Below are 20804 nucleotides of genomic sequence, written 5' to 3' on the forward strand. Positions count from 1 at the left end.
CTAATAAGTGTAAATCAAAATACTCTGGTAGACTGGAGGGAGCGTGAGTCAGGTTTTCACAGAGTTGTACATCCACCAGATCTTTGATGGAATCACGTCCTCATGTTCTGATTTCAAAGACACGCAAAGTTCAACTTCTATGAAGGTCTTCTCTGTCTGCTGGTCGAACGGGAACAAACTCAATTGCGTCTGCAATAAGTGAAGCTGTATTCGATTTTTTTTGTATATATTTTATAGTTTCACATGATTTTATATCATCATGCCTTGGTTTTACACACAGTATTGCTGTGTTATCATCAGCTTATTATGTTTAATACAGTATCTTATTTGGTTAAAACCAAAAACGCATACTGTCCACTCAAGTGGACCTCTGTAAAATGCTAAAGAACATGTTTATTTTAAACGCCTATGAAATGTAGGCACTGCTACTTCATATGTATACAAGATTTCATACAAAGATAAAGTTCTTTTATAACCAATGATTTCATTATTTTATGCATCAATGTTACAAAAGCATGTTTATAAAGGAAATAAGCTAAAATTGGTTGGTGATTGAAAAAGCATCACTCTTGCCAATAGAATCATTATTTTCTTAATAACGAATATCCTCTTTAGAGCACAAACAATAAATTTATGGTCCAAATACTATAGCCATAAACAGACTTGGTCCCAAGAGATTAAATGCATTCTCTACATCTAAAGGGTTATTTTGAGCGCAAGTAATTCCACTGTCGCCGTGTCAGAGAGGTTATGTCTGCTCTCAGTATCTCTGAGCTCATAAAATGCTGGTAATTAATGGTAATCTGGGCAGCCGACAGATAAGTAGAGTCATCAGAAAGCTCTGGTTTGGCTCTTAGCCAGTGGTCCTAATACAACTCACCTGGGCTGGCTGCAGCCTTCTCCTTCTTCTTCTCTGTAAGAGACAAAGATAAACGTGAGTGATGTCTCAATATCTGCCCTTAATTATGACTGAATCTTCCCTTGGTTATCAGCTGAGCAACTACAGTACTTGCATCAAATATAGATAAGAGGTTACAACGTCACCTCATAGCATGTCGTAATGTAACGATATACGTGGTCAGAATAACATGATATCAGACTTAGACCTGGATTTGACCATATGTTCAACGTCCAATGATCCAACACTCTGTGCCGAGATGGTAATAAGACGTCAGTGTTACAGAGCTGGTCCATTGAAGAGTACATTAGTAAGAACAAGAGAGAATGTCCTGTTCCAGTCAGATAAACTGTTCCCAAGGGATCTTGCCAAAGTGAATCAATACATTGTGTTCCCATCTCTTATTTTATCCTGTTATCAATCAGAAATGTTGGATGAAGCTTATCCTCTATTCTTACTATAAGCAGGATCCCAGCATTCCCATGATGCCTTTCCTGGGTAAATGCGGTCCTGATATCCCAAACAACTTCTAATGAGATTTTTTTCTTTTACTATGTAATAAACACAGACTGTTCAAAATACTTACAGTATATTTCTAGCTACTAGCTCTGGTTATTCATTTATTACAAGTAAGTTAAGAAATTAATACATGTATTCAGCAACGATGCCTTAAATGTATTAAAAGTGACAGTAAAGATGTTTATAAAATTACAAAAGATTTCTATTTCAAACAAATGCAGTTATTTTGAATCCTACATTTTTTTATTAGTTTCCACAAAAATATGAAGCAGCACAACCTTTTTCAACATTGATGATAATAAGAAAACTACCACTTTAACGCTTCTAACAGTTCATAAAGAGATAGTAAAACTACCCCATAGGAATTGAGACGTTTAGTCCTTCAGTTTAGTTATATGATGAACAGATTGAATTTAGGCATTTATTTGATTGAACCTCATTGGTTTTTGCAGAAGCTCAAACACGCTGCGTAACATGAGAATGAACCTCATTGGTTCTCGCACATCAAGTGAACGCGCTTGAGTTTCCGTTTACCACAACTGATGTGTGAGTTGATGAATGTTTATGTGAATAAAAGCCTAAATTCAATCTGTTCATCGTGTAAAGCGATCAAGTCTCTTCAGAAAAATTGTACTAAACCGCTCAATTCATATGGATTAGTTTCGATCTCTTAGTTCGATCTCTTAGTACGATCTCTTGCTGGGCACTTGTAATGACACATCAAGGATGTTAAGAGGCTAAAAGCAGGTTTAAAACTTGCCCCATTGAAGTCAACAGGGTGCAAACTTTAAAAAGAGGATAACACGGTGTAGGCAACACCGATTTTTGTCGTTGTTCTCTGTACTGACAGCACTCCAAATGCACAAAAAAATGAGCTCAATGTTAAAATTGACCGGAGTTCTCCTTTATTAGATCTGGCCCTTAGTGTTGATATCTGTGCTTGCATGTTTCACAAATTGTACTAAAACTCTCCTAAAGATGATAACTACAGGGTGGGCCATTTATATGGATACACCGTAATAACATGGGAATGGTTGGTGATATGTCCTAGATGAACAGTTTCCTGGAAAGTGGATTGGTCGTCGTGGGCCAGTTGAATGGCCCCCAAGGTCTCCCGATCTGACCCCCTAAGACTTTTATCTTTGGGGTCATCTGAAGGCAATTGTCTATGGTGTGAAGATACGAGATGTGCAGCACCTGAAACTACGGATACTGGATGCCTGTGCTGGCATTTCTCTTGCGGTGTTGCTATCAGTGTGTGAAGAGTGGGAGAACAGGGTTGCATTGACAATCCAACACAATGGGCAGCACATTGAACACATTTTATAAGTGGTCAGAAACTTGTAAATAACTCATGAACGAATAAAGTTACGTTGAAACCAAGCACACCATTGTTTTTCTTGTGACGTTACCAATAAGTTTGATGTGTCACATGGCCCTCTTCCTATTGAAAAAACAAAAGTTGTATCCAAGATGGCCGACTTCTAAATGGCCACCATGGTCACCACCCATCTTGAGGAGTTTGCCCCCTCACATATACTAATGTGCCACAAACAGGACTTTAATATCACCAACCATTACCATGTTATTACGGTGTATCCATATAAATGGCCCACCCTGTACATTGGGGCTTAATTGTTTATTAAAGATCATATTGCATTTTTATTATAATGTGTAATTTTATAGTAAAATCTTAGTTTAGAATTGACTGCTAAATCCTTGCAAAATCACAGGGAATGTAATTTCCGGTCAATATCAACCTTCACTTCATTCCTAATCAGCCTATATGCCTGTAGTTCATTCCTATTCTCCTGCATGTTGGTCTCCTCCACACACCTTTGCAGTGTCCGTCATGGGCCACTTGGATCATGAGTCCAGTAAGACAGGCGTCACGGTGCAGTTCGCAGTGGTTACGGTAGGTTTTTCCATTACTGCCACACACTGAGCGCTTATGAGGTTTGCATTGCTGCAGGAGAAAACAACATACTGTTAAAAAACACAACTGCCAATGTCTCAAGCATTTTTCAGGACATTGTTCTGAACAATTTTGACTTAAAGTCTAACAATAATGCAAACTTGTACTTTTTTAATTTTTTTGCAAGGGATATTCAGTGTTCTCAAAATCATGGAAAACCAAAAAATAGATCATTATAAAAACCTGGAATTTTCTAAACCTGGAAAAGTCGGTAACACTTGAAGGGGTGTGCATAAGACTAACATGACACCTTCATAATCACGCCATGACACATGTCATGAATATGAAGGAGTTTTATGCATGTTTATGACAACTGTCATTAAGTGTCATTCGCTCAATTATGACATTTTTAATGCAAAGATGACATTGTTTGAAATGTCTTTGTTATGACAACTTGACATAAACCAATACATCATAACCTGTCAGTGTCTTTGTCATGACAACTTGACATTACCAAGAAAACATAACCTGTCATAAATCTGTTACAAAATATGACATAGCAGATTAATTATCAAATTTAAGAAACTACTTAGCTTTATGGGTTAACAGTACATCAAACTGTCATGTGGTTGGTTTTGACATTGGCTGTCATGAGGTCGGCATTATAATTGTGTCATGAATTTTTTATGACCAATTTTTTTTTCTTCACTGGTACAAACTGAATTTGTCATTAAAATGTCATTAAGTGTTAATAATCTGTCAAATAGTTTTATAACGGTGTCATGAATATATTTCTTGACCTCAAGTACAGTGGTACACATTTAATTTGTCATTAAAATGTCATTAAGTGTTAATAATCTGTCATATAGTTTTGTAACAGTGTCATGAATATATTTTATAACAGATTTATGACAGGTTATGTTTTCTTGGTAATGTCAAGTTGTCATTACCAAGACACTGACAAGTTATGATGTATTGGTTTATGTCAAGTTGTCATAACAAAGACATTTCAAACAATGTCATCTTTGCATTAAAAATGTCATAATTGAGCGAATGACACTTAATGACAGTTGTCATAAACATGCATAAAAACTCCTCCATATTCATGACATGTGTCATGGCGTGATTATGAAGGTGTCATGTTAGTCTTATGCACACCCCTTCAAGTAAAGTGTTACCGAAAAGTCACAGAACTTACTAAAAAAGTCATACAAACTTTTCTAGTTTTACTCAGACCTAAATATTTCATCAGCTAGAAATTCTGCAATCTCTATAAAATGTTTAAAAATCCTCATCCAAAGAAATATAAAGGTCAAGGAAATTCACTGGTCAAATCCCTGCATCTTTCCTATAGAAGGTTTTCTTACCTCAATGCACAGACAGCTGGGGTCTCCTTTCTCGTTCACGGCACACTCTCTTCCAGCGCCACAGAACACATTCGCACACACCTTTGATTTGCTCTGAGCCTCCTGCCGACAAACACACAGAAATAAACAACATTAATAAAACAGACACACAGCTGCAAAACTCTGAATAGGTCCTGCGGCTCCTGCCCTTACAAAAAATAACTTTATTCAAGTGTGCTATCAGCATACTTCTTTTAAGCTAAAAATAAGAAAGTATACTTTGAGTAATTTTTTATGCATTTCTCAGAAATATACTTTATGTCCTTCTTGGAAACATACTTAAAATTGCACAAGAAAGTCTAAGTATATTTTCCCTACACATGTACTCAATATTTTGATCGAGATATACTTAAAAGTATAATTAAGTATTTAAAATATACTTGGCTGTAATTGTGTTTCCTCTTTGGATTGAACAGCCTTTTAAATACTTTTTCACATATAGTTTTACATACTGTCTTATAAACTTATAAACAGTGTTTGAAAATATTGATTTTTAAAGAAAACAGAGATGTTCCTTATTCTGAGTATCTGAATTTTTGAGTTGCCCTCTGGTAGTGTAGGAATTTACTTCAAATCTACTAAAAGTACAGTTCAAGTATAAAAAATTAATACATAAATAGTAGTATAATTAGTGCAAAATAATATATAAATAAGTAGACTAGAAGTATGGTTAGTATACTTGTAGTATAAAACTACTAAACTAGTAGTTTACTGAGAGTACACTACAAAGTGTACTTTCATAAACAAAAAAAATGTTACAATGATTTGACTAGTAAACTATAAGTATACCAATAAGTTCACTTGTAGTATAGCTGCAGTACAAGTGAAAAACGTAGTTCTAAACTAGTTGTGTACTCAAAGTTTACTACTGTTACACTTAATGTACACTTAAACGTATACTTATGTACACTAAAAAGTGGGCCAATTTGGTCCCAAGTAGTATTGAAACAGTACACTTACAAGTATACTTCTAGTACATTGATATTAGTATACTTACTACATAGCGTATACTTAAAAAATATACTTGAACTTTACTATACTTAAAATTAAAAGTATACTTGTTTTTTGTAAGGGTGGGCAGAAACAAAGTAAGTTTGTGCACATACAGACTCTCACCACCAGAGGGCGGCTAAAAAGGCATCTGCTGCAAAAGCACTTCGTATTTTTAAATGTCGGATTCTGGAATTATTCAGTTGACATTTAAAACATATATTTAGCATGCATAATGCTCACTTCTCACAAAAGACTGTTTGTGAAGGATGTTTTGTGGTTTGACATCTCTATTCGAATAGCTCATGAAACCAGGGCAGGCTAAAAAACCCTCGAAACAGAAACTAGCGTGGGCTACAGGACACAAATTCACTTTTACCACAAACATAGACAAACACACTTATACTTGCTCTTACTCTCTCACACACAGTGTTTCCTCTGGGGACAGAAGATTGATAACTATCTCTAAAAGAGTGGACTCTCTCCACTTTAAACACTCGGGAGAGCCTCCTGCCACCAGTTTCCCTGACAACTAGCGGTTCTCCTTGAAAACTAGGACAACCTCTCTATAATGTGTGTCCCACAAGGTACAGATGCATTAAAAATATAACAGCGGTCGTGTCCGGTGTAGACACGCAGGGTAAGCATGAATAAATCGCTCTGTAAAACTGAAATAAAGCTAAGTACACTGGTATAGAGACTTATTGATTTATTCATGCTTCAGGCTACTCTTACGTGTATGCTCCATGTTGACTGTATTAAAGGGATATCAACATTCTTTAAAATATTTTCTTTCATGTTCAACAGAAGACAACTCATACAGGTTTGGAACAACTTGAGGGTGAATAAATGAAGACAGCATTTTCATTTTTGGGTGAACTATCCCTCTAAGTATCATGTAATTCACAATAGCCTATATAAAAGAAAAGTATCTGGTAAATTACATTTTTAATTTCTTATTAAATTCAAATGTGAACATAAAAATTATATATAATTTTTACAAATATAAATTAGAAAATAAGCATGATATTTAACATGCCGACAGATTAACAGATGGAGGGGATTATTTCTCTTTCAAATAGATGCTGTTCTTTTGAAATATCCATTAATAAAATAATCCTGAAAAATGTAGCAGTTTCCACAAATATATTAGGCAACTTTTTCCAACATTTATAACAATATTAGTGTTTTCACTGTATTTCTGATCAAGTACATGCATTAAACAAATCTTGCTGACCCAACACTTTTGAATGGAAGTAGGGTTAAATCATCATTATCCTCAAAACATCATTGAATACAAAGAACTTGAGGTCCATCAAAAGTGATACACTCTCTTCTACCAGCAGATGGAGCAATGATATCAGGTTTGTGGGCCGTTGACACGGAATGTGTTTTTTCGTTTAAAACTATAGACAAAGCACAATGAAATGGTTTCAGCATGTTTCTAAAATGTTTAACTCAACACTCCTAAAACGCATCAATACGCAAGAACACGTCCTATATGATAAAGTTCACGTGCATGTTTAAAAATACTCTAAATTCATGTAGATTAGACAGCGATGGGTTTTTTTTTTTACATTGCGCTCTTTTTTTAGCTCTACTTAACTTTCTCTCTGATTTATGAGTGAGGTCAGTGAATGTGCCTCACGTCTGAAAAATTCAGACCAACTCCCTTTTACTCTTCCTTTTTTTTCTTTGTGTTCCTCTAATATTCCCCGGCTATCCAGGACCCCAGACTCCACACCACAGCAAAGTCATGTGAACAGAGAGCTAGCCAATCACGTGCTGCCAAGTTGAGCCTGGAGTAACGATTTAGGAGTTTCCTGAAAAACCCCTCCTGCTGCTTTCCCAAACCTACATAGAGTCCAACCATAATCAAATGCAGCCTGTGTGTGTGTGTGTGTGTGTGTGTGTGTGTGTGTGTGTGTGTGTGTGTGTGTGTGTGTGTGTGTGTGTTCAAGAAGGGTGTCGTCACATCTGCAATCTTGCCTGTTCTTTCCTTTCCCATGAACCATGATTGCTGGTTCCACCCTGGACTTACTCTAATACACACACTTACAAGCACACACACACAACACACGAACAGACCCTTCCCCCCTTCCAGCTCATGCGTGAGTCATACAATGTAAGCAAACTTTCCAGAGTGAGATTTTCTGTCCCGAGGCCTGCATTCTTAGAGGAATTTGGTCAGTGCTGCTCCGATTGAGGTCATCAGAGGACATGCCGACAACGTTGCCGTATTACAAGTTTACGGGATATTCATTTGAGAGAGTTTTGTCCTGACATTAGAGGAAGATGCAATTGTGGACCAGCGGTAACAGAGGTACATTAAAGGAGAGAGAACAAAACCAAGCCTCATGCATAAATGAATCTCTTTCTCTACAGGGAAGCTACACTGACATTTAAACGAATGAACATTGTAAAGTACTTTAGCTAAATCATATAAAAAAGCAGATACGTTTCCATGACAACCAGGCAGGAGGGCTTGAAGAGAACTATTCAACTTACTGTAGGAGAGAGTAAATGAGAGATGGGCTATAAGATGCCTGACGCTGAACTATGACCTCCAAGATTTCATTGCACACATGATGCTGTCCGACTCTTAAACAATCGTGTTGTTATCCATCTTTCGATCTCTCTGTCTCAAAGCTGTTTCCTTTATTGGCGGTATTAAAAGGCACACTATGCAGTTTCCGTTTTTCTCAAACAGCGACCCCTAGAGTCGCTATGGAGTACTTGTATTTAACGTTACTGTCGTTTTCTTTTCCTTGACTCTTCCGACCGCGCTTTCTTTGCTTTCTTCGTCGACTCTGCCATGATTCACGTCTGTGATGCGTGCTAATGTCTTCCGTAGAGGCTGCTTCATATGTTGTTGATGTATGTGACGTCGTGCCGTAAAGCAAGTCGTGATTCTCGCGAGATTTGTCGGGGCGCCACCTCTCAAACTTGCATTGCTGCATTGAAAAAGTGTGCAAGATAATAAGGGTTTTCAGAGAACGTTTTTTACATACACTACATTTTAATACATTTATATATTTATACATATATATTTTTAACAAGGATACATTAAAATTAATAAGAAGTAATAGTAAAAACATTTAGAACGTTAAAAAAGATTTCTATTTCAAATAAATGCTTTCCATTTATCAAAGAATACTGAAAAAAATTACGGTTTCCGCATATTAAAGTGCCCCTATATGCTATTTTAAAGGTTCCTAATTTTGTTTTGGAAGTCTCCTACAATAGGTTTACATGCATCAAAGGTCAAAAAACTTTAACATTTTCTCATAATATACATTGCAGCATCACCTCTTTTCTCTCAGTGTCTGAAACAGTTTGATAAAAGATTCGGTCCCACTAAACCCCTCCTTTCCGAGAGCTACTCTGCTCTGATTGGTCAGATGGCCCAGTCTGTTGTGATTGGTCTACTGCTTACAGCACGTGTTGGAAACGAAACGCCCATTGACCATATCTGAATTTTATCTTCAGAGCTTCCTCAAGCGCCTGATACACAGTGATACGAACAGTAAAAATGGCGTCATTTTTACAGTATCAATTCAAGCCCAAGTCTTCATCCTTTTGAAATGCATGACAATTGGATTCACAGCGCTGAAAACAGCGTCTTCTCGACATGTCGACAACATAAACCAAACTCTTCCAGGCCTCAGCTACCACTACAGTGTTTGAGGGTCAAAGTATACGTTGTTCGCAGGCAGCCAACGAAGACCATAGGCTGGCGTTATGCAAATATGTTACATTGTTTCGTAGGTATGTAAAAAGAAGTTGCTGACGACTCATTTCAGCAGTTCAGAATCAATTATATTTTTAGATAATAACTTTATTTGTCGTGCTCTTTGAAATTTAAAGCTTTGCAGACCTAAAACATTCACATAAAGCTATATTACACACTGCATGAAATGTGATATTCATATTAAAGCATAATAGAGGCACTTTAATCAGCACAACTGTTTTCAGCATTGATAATAGGAATGTTTTGTGAGCAGGTAAAATATGTAACATCTAAAACAGTTATTTTAAATTGTAATAAACAATAGTAGATTTTACTGTATTTTGGGTCAAACAAAAGAAAGCAGCCTTGGTGAGACTTTTTTCAAAAACATATTCAAAAGATTCTTAGCAATCTTTGAATGGTAGTATATCTTGAACTGTTTATTGTTCTTTCCAAACTGGCAAATGGTTACTTCTCATTTTCTTGGAGTCTAAACCTCTAAAGTCTAAACCTCACTACATTTTATTAGATTTATGCTAATAAATATTTTTTCTTCATGATTTTTTATTTTATTTTTTATATTAACAAACTTAATATATCTGAAACAATCTTCCTAATGTTCAAAATTAAATGTAGGAACGTTTAGGTATTTTTACAGGAAAACAAAGAATGACAAAAATGCCAACTAAAAAGTAGTTGCAGTGTGTGTGTGCAGCCTCAAGTGTCAAGAGTTGTGGTTGAAATGGTCACAGATCACTAGATCAGTGGCAAAGGAGTCTTTCCTTCCAAGCATATCTGAACAGTGTTGCTGTTGTTTACCCAGAGGGCTGTTCTGGCAGGCCGAGGGGCCGGTGGGATTGCCAAGGAGAGGGATATACAGCGAAGACAGAGAGCAAACATTCCTGGTGCAGAAGAGTCGAGGAATGTGGGGTTTTGTCTGACTCTGGAATCATGACCACAAAGAAATGTGACCTTCCTTTCAACTGTATCCCATTCTCTATAGCTAACTCATGCATTATTACAGTCCTATATCAAAAAAGAGGTCATAATGCTGTAGTGAAAGCTAAAAATGCTAATCAGTTCACATTAAGTATCCGCAGCTAAATTAAAATAATATGAAACTTATAATGACACTAATTACTCTCTCTGCCCTTCTGACTCAATGGTTTTAACATTGGTAGAGACATTTCATCTACTGTATATGAGTATGTATGTGTGTATGCCTTCAAATGCACACAACACACACAAGCTGCTAAAATAATATTACATCAGCCTGACCACTAGACAGTCTCAACTCAGAGGTTGGTCAGTGGCTGTCAACCAAATGCTTTCAGTGCTATAATTTAAGTTTGATGTAGTGAAAAAAAAAATGTCATGTGGGTTTGTGCCTCAAGCAAGGAAGAGACAACTTGATCAAAGCAACTGCAGTCAGTTCCCATTTAACTGCAGTATATACACAACTGTATGAGGCAGTCGTTGTATTGGTAACTGTACTTGCTGCTTTGAATATAGTTGAACTCTGCTCAACTATTCCTCATTGCAAACCGTCTGTGCTGCTAATTTCACCGGAAAACACAAACTCTCATGAATGACTGTATATGTGAACGTCTATGTGTATATGTGAAATGTGGGCGTCTGCATGAGCGGCAGAGGACAGCTGAAATCTGTGAAAGTGTGGAGAAGGCAGTCACAAGATAATGGAAAAGTGGAACAAGCAGGAAAGAGGGGAAAAACAGTATCTTGGGAGGAAAGGGAGCTCCAATTAAATGACAATGCCTGAGAGGAAGAGTCTTCAGCTTCACACTTCACCCTTATGTCCACATATAGAAAATGCAATACTTCTACGAACATATTTCATTATATCAGTCCAAATTTAATAGATTTTTTTTTGTTCTTCACAAGCTAAATCATTTAAACTCCAAATGAATTTTAAATTATAAGTTAGTGGGGTTCCAGAAGTAGAAATCCAACTGAAAAATTCCAAAGAGAATGTTTTTTGGCAAGAATGTGAAACCCTTTGAAAACTTCCCGAGCTCTGAGGTTGTGAAGCGACTGTATATGCCTCTGTAGAAGCAACAACTCAGTGTGATTTCGACTTCATTTTTAATAGCCAGATGAAGTACTACACTACCCAAATTCTTGAAGCAAAATCCACCAATCAAGAAGTCAATGTTACCATGGAAACAGGAATAATGGCCACAGCCGTGAGTTATTGCAGGCTATAACTGAGCTAGATATAACATTAAAGACAACGCAGGTTTCTTTCCACCGTGATACACAAAAAGAAACAATTCTGGAAATGTTACAGTGACCATAGTTTGTCAAGCTCCAAAAAATGACCAAAAACGCCATTTCTGTCAGGAACCACTATCACCAAATACGAATGACAATTAGTATATACTTTGGATTGGCGGTATGGTTCTGTTCTGGGCACTCCCTGCGCATCCATGCAGCCTAGCATGGATAAGAGCAGGGAGAGCAGCGATAATTTTACTATTGAGAAGCACCTAGTAACGCTCCGTTCAGTTCCTATTTATATGAAGCCCCTCCTTCTGAAAAGTGCAATGTGCTCTGATTGGTTGACTGGACCAGTGTGTTGGGATTGGCCAACCGATTCAAGCGTGTTTTGGAAATGTCACCTTACCATAACCGCAAGTTGTTCAACAAACAACTTACGCGACCCAATCTTTTTTCTGTGTATACCTTGGGCGGGATTTAGTCAAATGAGGAATATTGTGACATGTACATTCCCAGAAGAAAACGCAAGACTATAATCAAGGCGTTTCTTTGATATAGAGAAAAACTCCCTTCAAAGTTTGTGCTTTGTAACTCTGCTGGTAATTTTAATGCTCAAACAGCAACATTAAATCTCAAGAATTTTAATATATTGGTCCTCTTTAAAAAAATAAATCATGCATGAATAAATCATTCAGAATAAGATCCATAACATGCATTTAGATAACAGGTGAATTTTCATTTATTCGAATTTGCATTGGTTTAGTTGGTTCAATGCTGAAAGATTTAACGGACACATATGAATAAAATGAACAGGACAAATGCTTCCATAACCAAGGCAGCTGTCCTTGTCTAGTTCACTGAGATATGTTTGCCACATCACCGTCATCTGTTCTCATTTGCTCCTGGACCTTGTGTAGGAACAATACACTGCACCTTAAAACACCTCTCTTTCAAAATCAAGATAACGTTTCAATGCAACTGAAGATAACAGTCGGCCATTTTCTCTTACAATAAAAGCAGAATCTCACTGAAAGAGTCTCACAAGGTTTCAATCTTTAATTTAATTTATTCTTTCCTTTTATTCCTTCTCTACCTGTTTTCTTCTCTTTCTTTATCACACATTGTGCCTATTGAATTTCATAAATTAGACTTCCAAGAACAGAGCATTGTGCAGTGCTGACTACATGTGTATAGAGGGCAAATGCCAGAGTCTCAGCAGAGAATGAAAGAAATCGCAGAATGAATAGGGTGAGAGAACGACAGCAGGAGAAGGAATATTAGTTCCAGGGGAAGAATTAATGGGTGCATGCAGAGAACAGTGATTGATAGATTGAGGGAAGACTGAACTCAGGGCTGCAGGTAGACTGACTTCAGGATGGAAGGAGGAAAATATAGATGTCAGCTGTTTATTTCTCCCCTTGATATTTTCCCCCATCATAGAGTCTGTCCTCCATCCTGAATCTCTATCCACACACACTCACGCGCATAAAAAGCACATTTAAGGACTCTCTCACTGCACAAACCGATTTAAAGAGAGTGTAACTATATGGCTTTATAATGAAGATCATCATCACTGCAGAGAGAATCATTACCTCCTCGTCTCTCCACAAAAATGACTAAACATCACACTTCCCTTCACACTGTGCCCACACATGTAGTGTAAAAATCTTTTTCAAAAAACATTTATATAAAAACATTATAAAATATTTTATATTAAAATAGAAAACAGTTATTTACATTTGTGATCATATTTGACACAATTACTGTTTTTATTGTACTTTTGATCAGATAAATGCAGCCTTGCTGAGCAGAAGAGTCAACTTACCATTAGCAGGTTTTTAATGTTGTTTTTCTGTTTTACAATGTGAGCCATAAGTGACATTTAAATTGCATCGAATTCTGGTATGTGTTCAGGGTTATGTGATTCTTCCACATTACTGTACTTAATGACATATGAGTAACAATAGCAAGCTGTAACATTATTCAGTTACCAATAACTAAACCATTAGGTTTTCAGTGACAGCTAAACAGACAGCTATGGTACCAACTATTGCAGTGATTTTAGCATTTAATATTTCACTTGTAAATCTAACATTATATTTCGCATTTCAATGTACATATAAACTGTAGCCTGTGGTGCTTTGCTAAATTACCAAAATTGACGTAAGAGCACAAACATTAAGGCAGCACACCATGTGTGAGTCATTTCACTCGTGAAAAAATGCACTTGTAAGTTGAATCTTTAATTACTGAAACAGCTGCATACTAATCATCCGGCTACAACAGCAAACATGACTGATGTTTACAGATTAATTAACTGGAACCAGGAAATATGCTGTCCAGACTGCATTCAAATAGGTGCATTTCAACAGAAGACCTGCATCAGAGAACAAAAACATCCTCATACGCATTTAGTCCACAGGCCTCCAATGATGCCACTTATCTAACAGCTTTCACTGTCTTTGCCTTTAAAAGAAAAGTTGTTTGAAACAACACAAAAGGCATGCGGTTATCGGTTTTCCTTTCAGCACAGCAGTAAGAGACGGGAGAATTGAATACAAACAGAAAGACTGGGGAAGGGAGTGTGTGTTGGAGTACTGAATGGGGAGAACAGAGCAGTCCGAAAACAAAGAGCTACACCAGATACTACTGGTAAAACATGATGGCTGTACTGGACAAGAAAGGATGAAAGTGCAGGAAGATGATTACAGTAAATACCGAAAATAGAATTACAGATAGTACATATTTCCGATAAAGAGATCTTTATTGGTATTGATGGATCCATGAAGAACCTTTAAAATCCATGGAAACTTTCCATTGCGCAAAGGTTCTTTATAGTGGAAAATAGTTCTTTAGATTATTAAAATGTTCTTCAAACTAAGAAAGAAAATAGTTCTTTTAAGAACTAAGATGTCACCAAAAGATTTCCCAAATGATTCTTCTAATCCCGGGTTCAGACTACACGATATCAGCCCAATTTTGGCACAATCCGTAGGGCGTTGGGTGTCGTGATGATTTGTAAGCGACAATGGGCGTTGGGATGCAATAATCGATCATTTAATCTTGTATAGTGTGTCATAGTGGGCAACAACCAACGTCCTGCGTCCTCACAATGTCCCGACAGAAAGACTAGCATGTTCCTCCATTACGGGTTCCGTCACATCTGTGACGTTGACCAATAGGAGCACAGAAGCTCTTCCGTACGCAGTTTTTTAACATGGCGAAACGAAAGAGAGACGATTGTATTGGTGCTGCTAGGTGGAATTATGCAATGGAGGAAAAGTTTGTGGAGCTATGAATCAATACTCCTGCCTTTACAATGTTTCCTCACAGGACTATCACAACAGAGTGAAAAAAGATAAATGCTGATGAATGATATAGCAAAAGCACTTTAACCTGGTGAGTACTGGAATTAGCATTAGGCTAGTAGCCTACAACTTTTGTTTTTTACACTCTTGTGAAGTCAGCCGCTAGTTCCGCCTTCTTGATGACATCACGCTCGTCGTTAAAGACGGTTAGCGATGATTGGTCGGGAAGCAACGAGTAGTCTGACATGTTTCTTGTCCATGACAACAATTTGGGAGTCAAAATCACATGATCTGACATAGTGCTGCACGATTAAACATATCGCAATCGCGATGTCAAGCCTATGCGATTATATGACGCAAAATGCTGCTATTTTAAATTAAATAAATAAATTAGCGCTGTTAACGCAATTAACGCAGCATCTGTTAATTTTTGGCATCCTTTGGCTAGTGTAACATGATCCTGCTCTTGAATGCAAATGCTTTTAAACCATTCATGCGCGATAAGACAAAAAAGAACGCGCTGCCTGTGAATGTCCTGACTGTGACACACAGAAAGACTCGCGCTAATATCGTGTGTGCGCACAAAACAGCATGCCAGAATACAGTTCTCTTTCGAGCTTGAACGAACAATAACACACAATTATGCCAAAATGTATTTTTGTCGAGTATCTTCATAACATAAGAGTAGTCTTATGATGAACGTGAAGAGTTGTGACTCGTGAGAGAATGAGGCGCGTGTGAGATCCGCGTCTCTGACAGCAGCGGCTGGTCTTAAAGGGACAGTACACAGTAGCCACTAATTATATCTGTCGCTAAAGTTAATCAAAGAACAAAGGGAACAGAGAAAAACACTCACTGCTCTTGACTAAAGAACTTTTTTATTTAGGCAGATTATCACTAATCTGTGTGTGCATTTATTTTCCTTGAGAACCAAGCAAGTTGACTCATGAAACCATTTGTTTATTATATCGCAATCACAATATTGACCTCAATATTGACCTCAATTATCGCAATATGACATTTCTGAAACAGTGACTATCGTAACAGACAAAAATATTGTGTAGTCTGAACCCAACATAAGGCATGACTGTGAAAACCCCCTTTTGGAACTAGATAGCTAGACTTTTAGTCATCATGAAGCAGCAGTTGCATTTTATTTTGTTCTAATGTGCTGGAGAGAGAATATAAAATCAGTTACACCACAACAATAAGCTGTCATGGAAAAAGACTCTCTGAAATTCAAATAACGGCATTAGAGTCGCTTCATGAACGATGTGTAAGAGTTTGTAATCAGAATTTCTGTCAATCCAGAAGTAAAATGACAGATTATTTGACAGAAATGAGTAGGAAAACTGAACACAGCTCATGAATATCCATTAAAGGAATATCTAGTTTACAAACTCCAAATGTCTTTCAAAGATTTGATGCCAGCCACATGGGAAATTCAAGATACTGAACCAAGACAAAAAGGAAACCCAGGAAACCATTTCCAGAGTCTATTGGGTTCAACTCATTGCCCCTGCTCGTTTAGCTGAAGGGTTCATTGTTTTCTGTGTATACTGATAAGTTGTGCTGATTAGAAAAGAGCTGTTTTCTCATAATAAAGTCAGCAGCTGCGTGAGCTTGATTAGACTCACAGATGGATGGAACCCAAAACCCCTGTCGATATGGGGAGGAAACCCCAAAGGAGTCTGTTTGTTTGTTTTTGAACATTATTTCTGAGTCAATTCTGCCAGAGTGAATGTCACCAGCCAGTGAAAACCTCCATTGATCTCCCTCCAGGAGCATCTACATCTCCATAACTCAAGCATAAATGTCACCCTGCGAGGAAACAGCAACACGCTGACTTCAGCTGTTCTGAATGCTGCTGGGCGTAACTGTAAATGTGTGAAAGCAGAGGATGTACAGATGAAATAAGGGGGGAAATCATTGTAATGATCGTAAAAACGTAGAATTTACAAGAGTGGTGCGCACTATTACGAGACAGCATTAAATTTAACCACAACAGATGTTCGCTAGTCATCAAGGTATTTCATAGAAGTCAATGCAAATGTTTTATTTTTTGTGAGTGTTCATACAATATGAACAATTGAAAAACTAATATCTATCTATCTATCTATCTATCTATCTATCTATCTATCTATCTATCTATCTATCTATCTATCTATCTATCTTCCAAATATCAAAAACAACATCATGAACATCATGTTTTTTGGAGGTTATTCCATTTGACACCTGAAAATCTGAACTAACCTTGCCATGTCATAAAAAATATCTCAATTACTGACCTTGACACAGTTTTAAGGGGCTAATGGGGTCTTCTCTGTGATATAATTTCCTGTTTTATTGACAACAACAAAATGGCTTCGGTTGTCAATAACCAAAATGGTTGGTTATGCCACATTGACATTTATTTAAAAAAAAATTAAATAAAAAATTTACTTTATAGTATTTCATGCTTTTAATGAGAATTTTTTCTTCACAATTAAACATTTCAGCCCCACAAAAAGAGCATTTTAATTCAGAAATGAAAAACTCATTATAAAAGAGCTGTATTCAAGTCACAGTCTGTATGAATGAGTTTTTTAATGTATTTTTGAATAACTTAATCAAAAACAGTGGCATGCTATTGACCCTATGCATTTGACAACCCCAAGAGTCAGAGAATATAATTAAAATTTCTAGCTGAAGGCTAATTTTATAAACATCATTAACTTTGTCCCCAGGACGCTAGATGACATATAATATTTGCATAAAGCACATTTATCTTACAATGCAAACAACCTGAGAGGATCATACATCAGCTCCTGAATTAGACATGCACACACTGAAAAATACCATTTTCAAGCACACAATGCTTGTTTTAGAGGCTTGCATGGTGAATAGATGTTATCGACCACACAAACTGCTCTGGGAATGTGCCTCCACAATGACTAATCCCACTCATGATTGCTAATGTGTCATTATACTCAATCAGGAGATCATGTTTTAAACCAATTGTGCCTGCAAGTCCACATAATAACATACTTTACTTTTGCTCTATATGGTAGATAAATGGTTGCACATGGTAGGCTGGGAATTTGAACAGAGATTTTTCCTCATAAGAATGCAAGTCTTTCTCTAGACAAAGCCAAGCTTTGACTTTCTGACCTGCCCCCACACAGACGCACTAAACCCGCTCATACAGTCCTGGTGCTGCTCACACATAGAGAGGAGCATGCTGGGAGACCGCGGACTGGAAATGAGCAGGGATGAGAGGATGTGGGTAAAAAAGATTGCAACCGAGCTTAAGAGCATGAGAGAGTACAAACCACATCAAGGCTTCCTTCTAGCATCACTGTAAGCTGATTACGTTAGATGAAAGGCATGTCAAACAGCATCTATATAACTTTGGCAATCCAGCAAAGCCACAAATGAGGAAGCATTCAAGGCACTCAAATGCATAGCTGTGCACTACACTATCACATGGGCATGATAATAAGAAAGAGAGGTAAAATCTCTGTACTCATGTTGTCTAGCCAATAGAGGAAAAACTTATATATCTAATTATATTTTATTATGTCTGCTTTTACCTGAAATTAAAAGATCTAACACAGGGTTACGAACAACCCGATCTCACGGCAATTCGTACAAATTCATGCGACATCACTCGTACGAATTAGTACGATTTTTGCTAAATTGTACATATTTTACGAGTTGCCCAATTCATATGAATGACCTACCCCAGACCCCGCCCCTAAACCTAACCATCACATGGGTTTAGACAAATCGTATGAATTTGTACGAATTAGTCACCTTTTAATCACTTGTACGAATTCGTACAAATTCGTACGAATTGGTTGTGAGATAGCGCTGGTTGCGAAAAACATTAAGGGTCCCACATTAAGTGAATGCTGAATTACTGGGATGAATCGTGAACAAATTTACTTATTTATTTATTTTTTCACAAATGTGTTGTTTATACAATATATATATTGTTAAGAAATTATAATAAATAAATGTATCTACATTGTTCACATTTTCTATAAACTATGTGAACTAGGCTTAATATTTGAGATTACTTAATTATACTTAATATTTTGAAATATTATTATTTTTAATATATTATTTATCTCATTTTTATTATATAGAATTCCTCGTTGCAAACTAAACAGGTTCAAAAATTCATTTGTGCAGGTATCTATTAGATTGATGAATCTGGATCAGTTTCTGGCCACAATATACTATATATATTTTTGTCTGCATGTCATGTTCAGGATTCCACATCAAAATGTTGCATTCTCAAGTAATAAAAAAAAGAAACAAAGAAACAAAGAAAAAAAAAAACATGTTTTCAAGCATCCCGAAATTCATGATGATGGAAGGAGTCATATTTTATTATGACATGTTTAATGCATATTGGAGTAGTCAATAATTCAAGACAAATTAAGGTCAGTTCCTTTTAAATGGAAATTTAAATGCTAAAAAAAATTCAGTTTGGTTTGCCCTAAAAACTTGAGCATTCTGGGTATTTAATGTTTGATGTTTAAAAGATGATGTCAGAGCTAATGAGCACACGTTCTCTCTAAAGTATGCAATGGTGTGATGTCCTTTCTTAAGCTTTTCTCTTCCCTCATTAATTTGTCTTTTATTTTTCTCTCGACATTCTTTCCAAACTCAGTTTGAATTTCCCACAGACAACAGCATTAGTTATTTCCAGACAATAGAAATGCTTTCTTAAGTGAGAGCAGTGAGGACAGAGAGGAATTCCTCTCTGCTAAATTCTCTCATGGGTCTCTCCATGGAGTCTGTCCTGTTTCAAACATCTCAGTTATATGGGTCAGAGAAGCTGTCACAAATATGTGGATGAAACTTCCAGTGCACTACAACAGCTCTCAAACACACTGCATGCTTTCTGTTATGAATTTTAGTTATTATTATATTAATATAACTATAAAAAACGTCTGACTGTCTGACCGTCTGACATCAAAACTAGCTTGTGATGTTTATGGTCTCCCAATATATCCATCAGAGAAAAAGGGAGTGCCGTCCCATCTGTGCATTCTTGCTCATTTTTCTCCTTTATTGGAATGGAATGCCAGTGATGTCAGTCTATTCTAATGCATCACATTCCAGGTTCTATGGAGCTCTCAGTTAAAGGCGGCGTTGCATGAGGCCTCAGGAGTGTGCTCTCAATGACACACACACACAAAGGAACAGAGTGTGTGAATGTGAGAGAGCTCTTAAAATTCCAAAGAGATTCATCTGTAGCAGTGGGACAGAGACTAGATGAACCGCAAATGTGTTTTTGTGAGGGGGTGTACACAGGACTCAAGAAAGATAACAGCATTCTTTTTCCCGTTTCAATTGTCTACAAAGACTAGCTAGACTTGGCTAAAAGGCTAAGCTGACAAAAACGGATCAAAACACAGGTGAAGAAGCAGCAGAAACAAGCGAAGCATTGCTTACGCACATGGAAAATAACGTGATCTGTGATCATCAATGCAAATGCAAATGCACATATTCTGGGGGCCATGACATTTTTGTGAAAATGTTTAAAAAATTGGTCCTGACAGGCAACAAAAAAAATAAAAAAAATAACCCCTGGTCAGGAAAGAGTTAAATCTGGAAGATAATTACTTTAAAAAAAAAAAAATTAACAGTGTAGGCTATCTTAGATGAACAACTCTTAGAATCACGATTGATCTCATAATTTCTGACCAGACTTTAAAAAGAATGAAGAATGAAATGGTAATTGGTTAAATATTAAATATTAAACACAGGACCTTCTTGGTTATCTAAGATTTTATTATCTGCAAAA

The 20804-nt window shown here is 36.8% G+C and overlaps 1 protein-coding gene across 1 annotated transcript in view; it reads right to left on the minus strand.

Annotated features, from left to right (window-relative positions):
* fstl1b (follistatin-like 1b) overlaps positions 1-20804 on the minus strand; it is a 52841-nt gene that overhangs the window by 20726 nt on the left and 11311 nt on the right. Inside the window, exons 3-5 of the mRNA XM_079881210.1 lie at positions 4700-4801; positions 3254-3383; positions 881-913 (exon numbers count right to left, since the gene is read on the minus strand). Of these exons, the coding sequence (XP_079737336.1) occupies positions 881-913; positions 3254-3383; positions 4700-4801 (265 nt within the window). The remainder of the gene's footprint in view (positions 1-880; positions 914-3253; positions 3384-4699; positions 4802-20804) is intronic.

Source organism: Squalius cephalus (genome assembly GCF_949319135.1).
Source record: "Squalius cephalus genome assembly, chromosome: 9".
Classification (NCBI taxonomy): Eukaryota; Metazoa; Chordata; class Actinopteri; order Cypriniformes; family Leuciscidae; genus Squalius; species Squalius cephalus.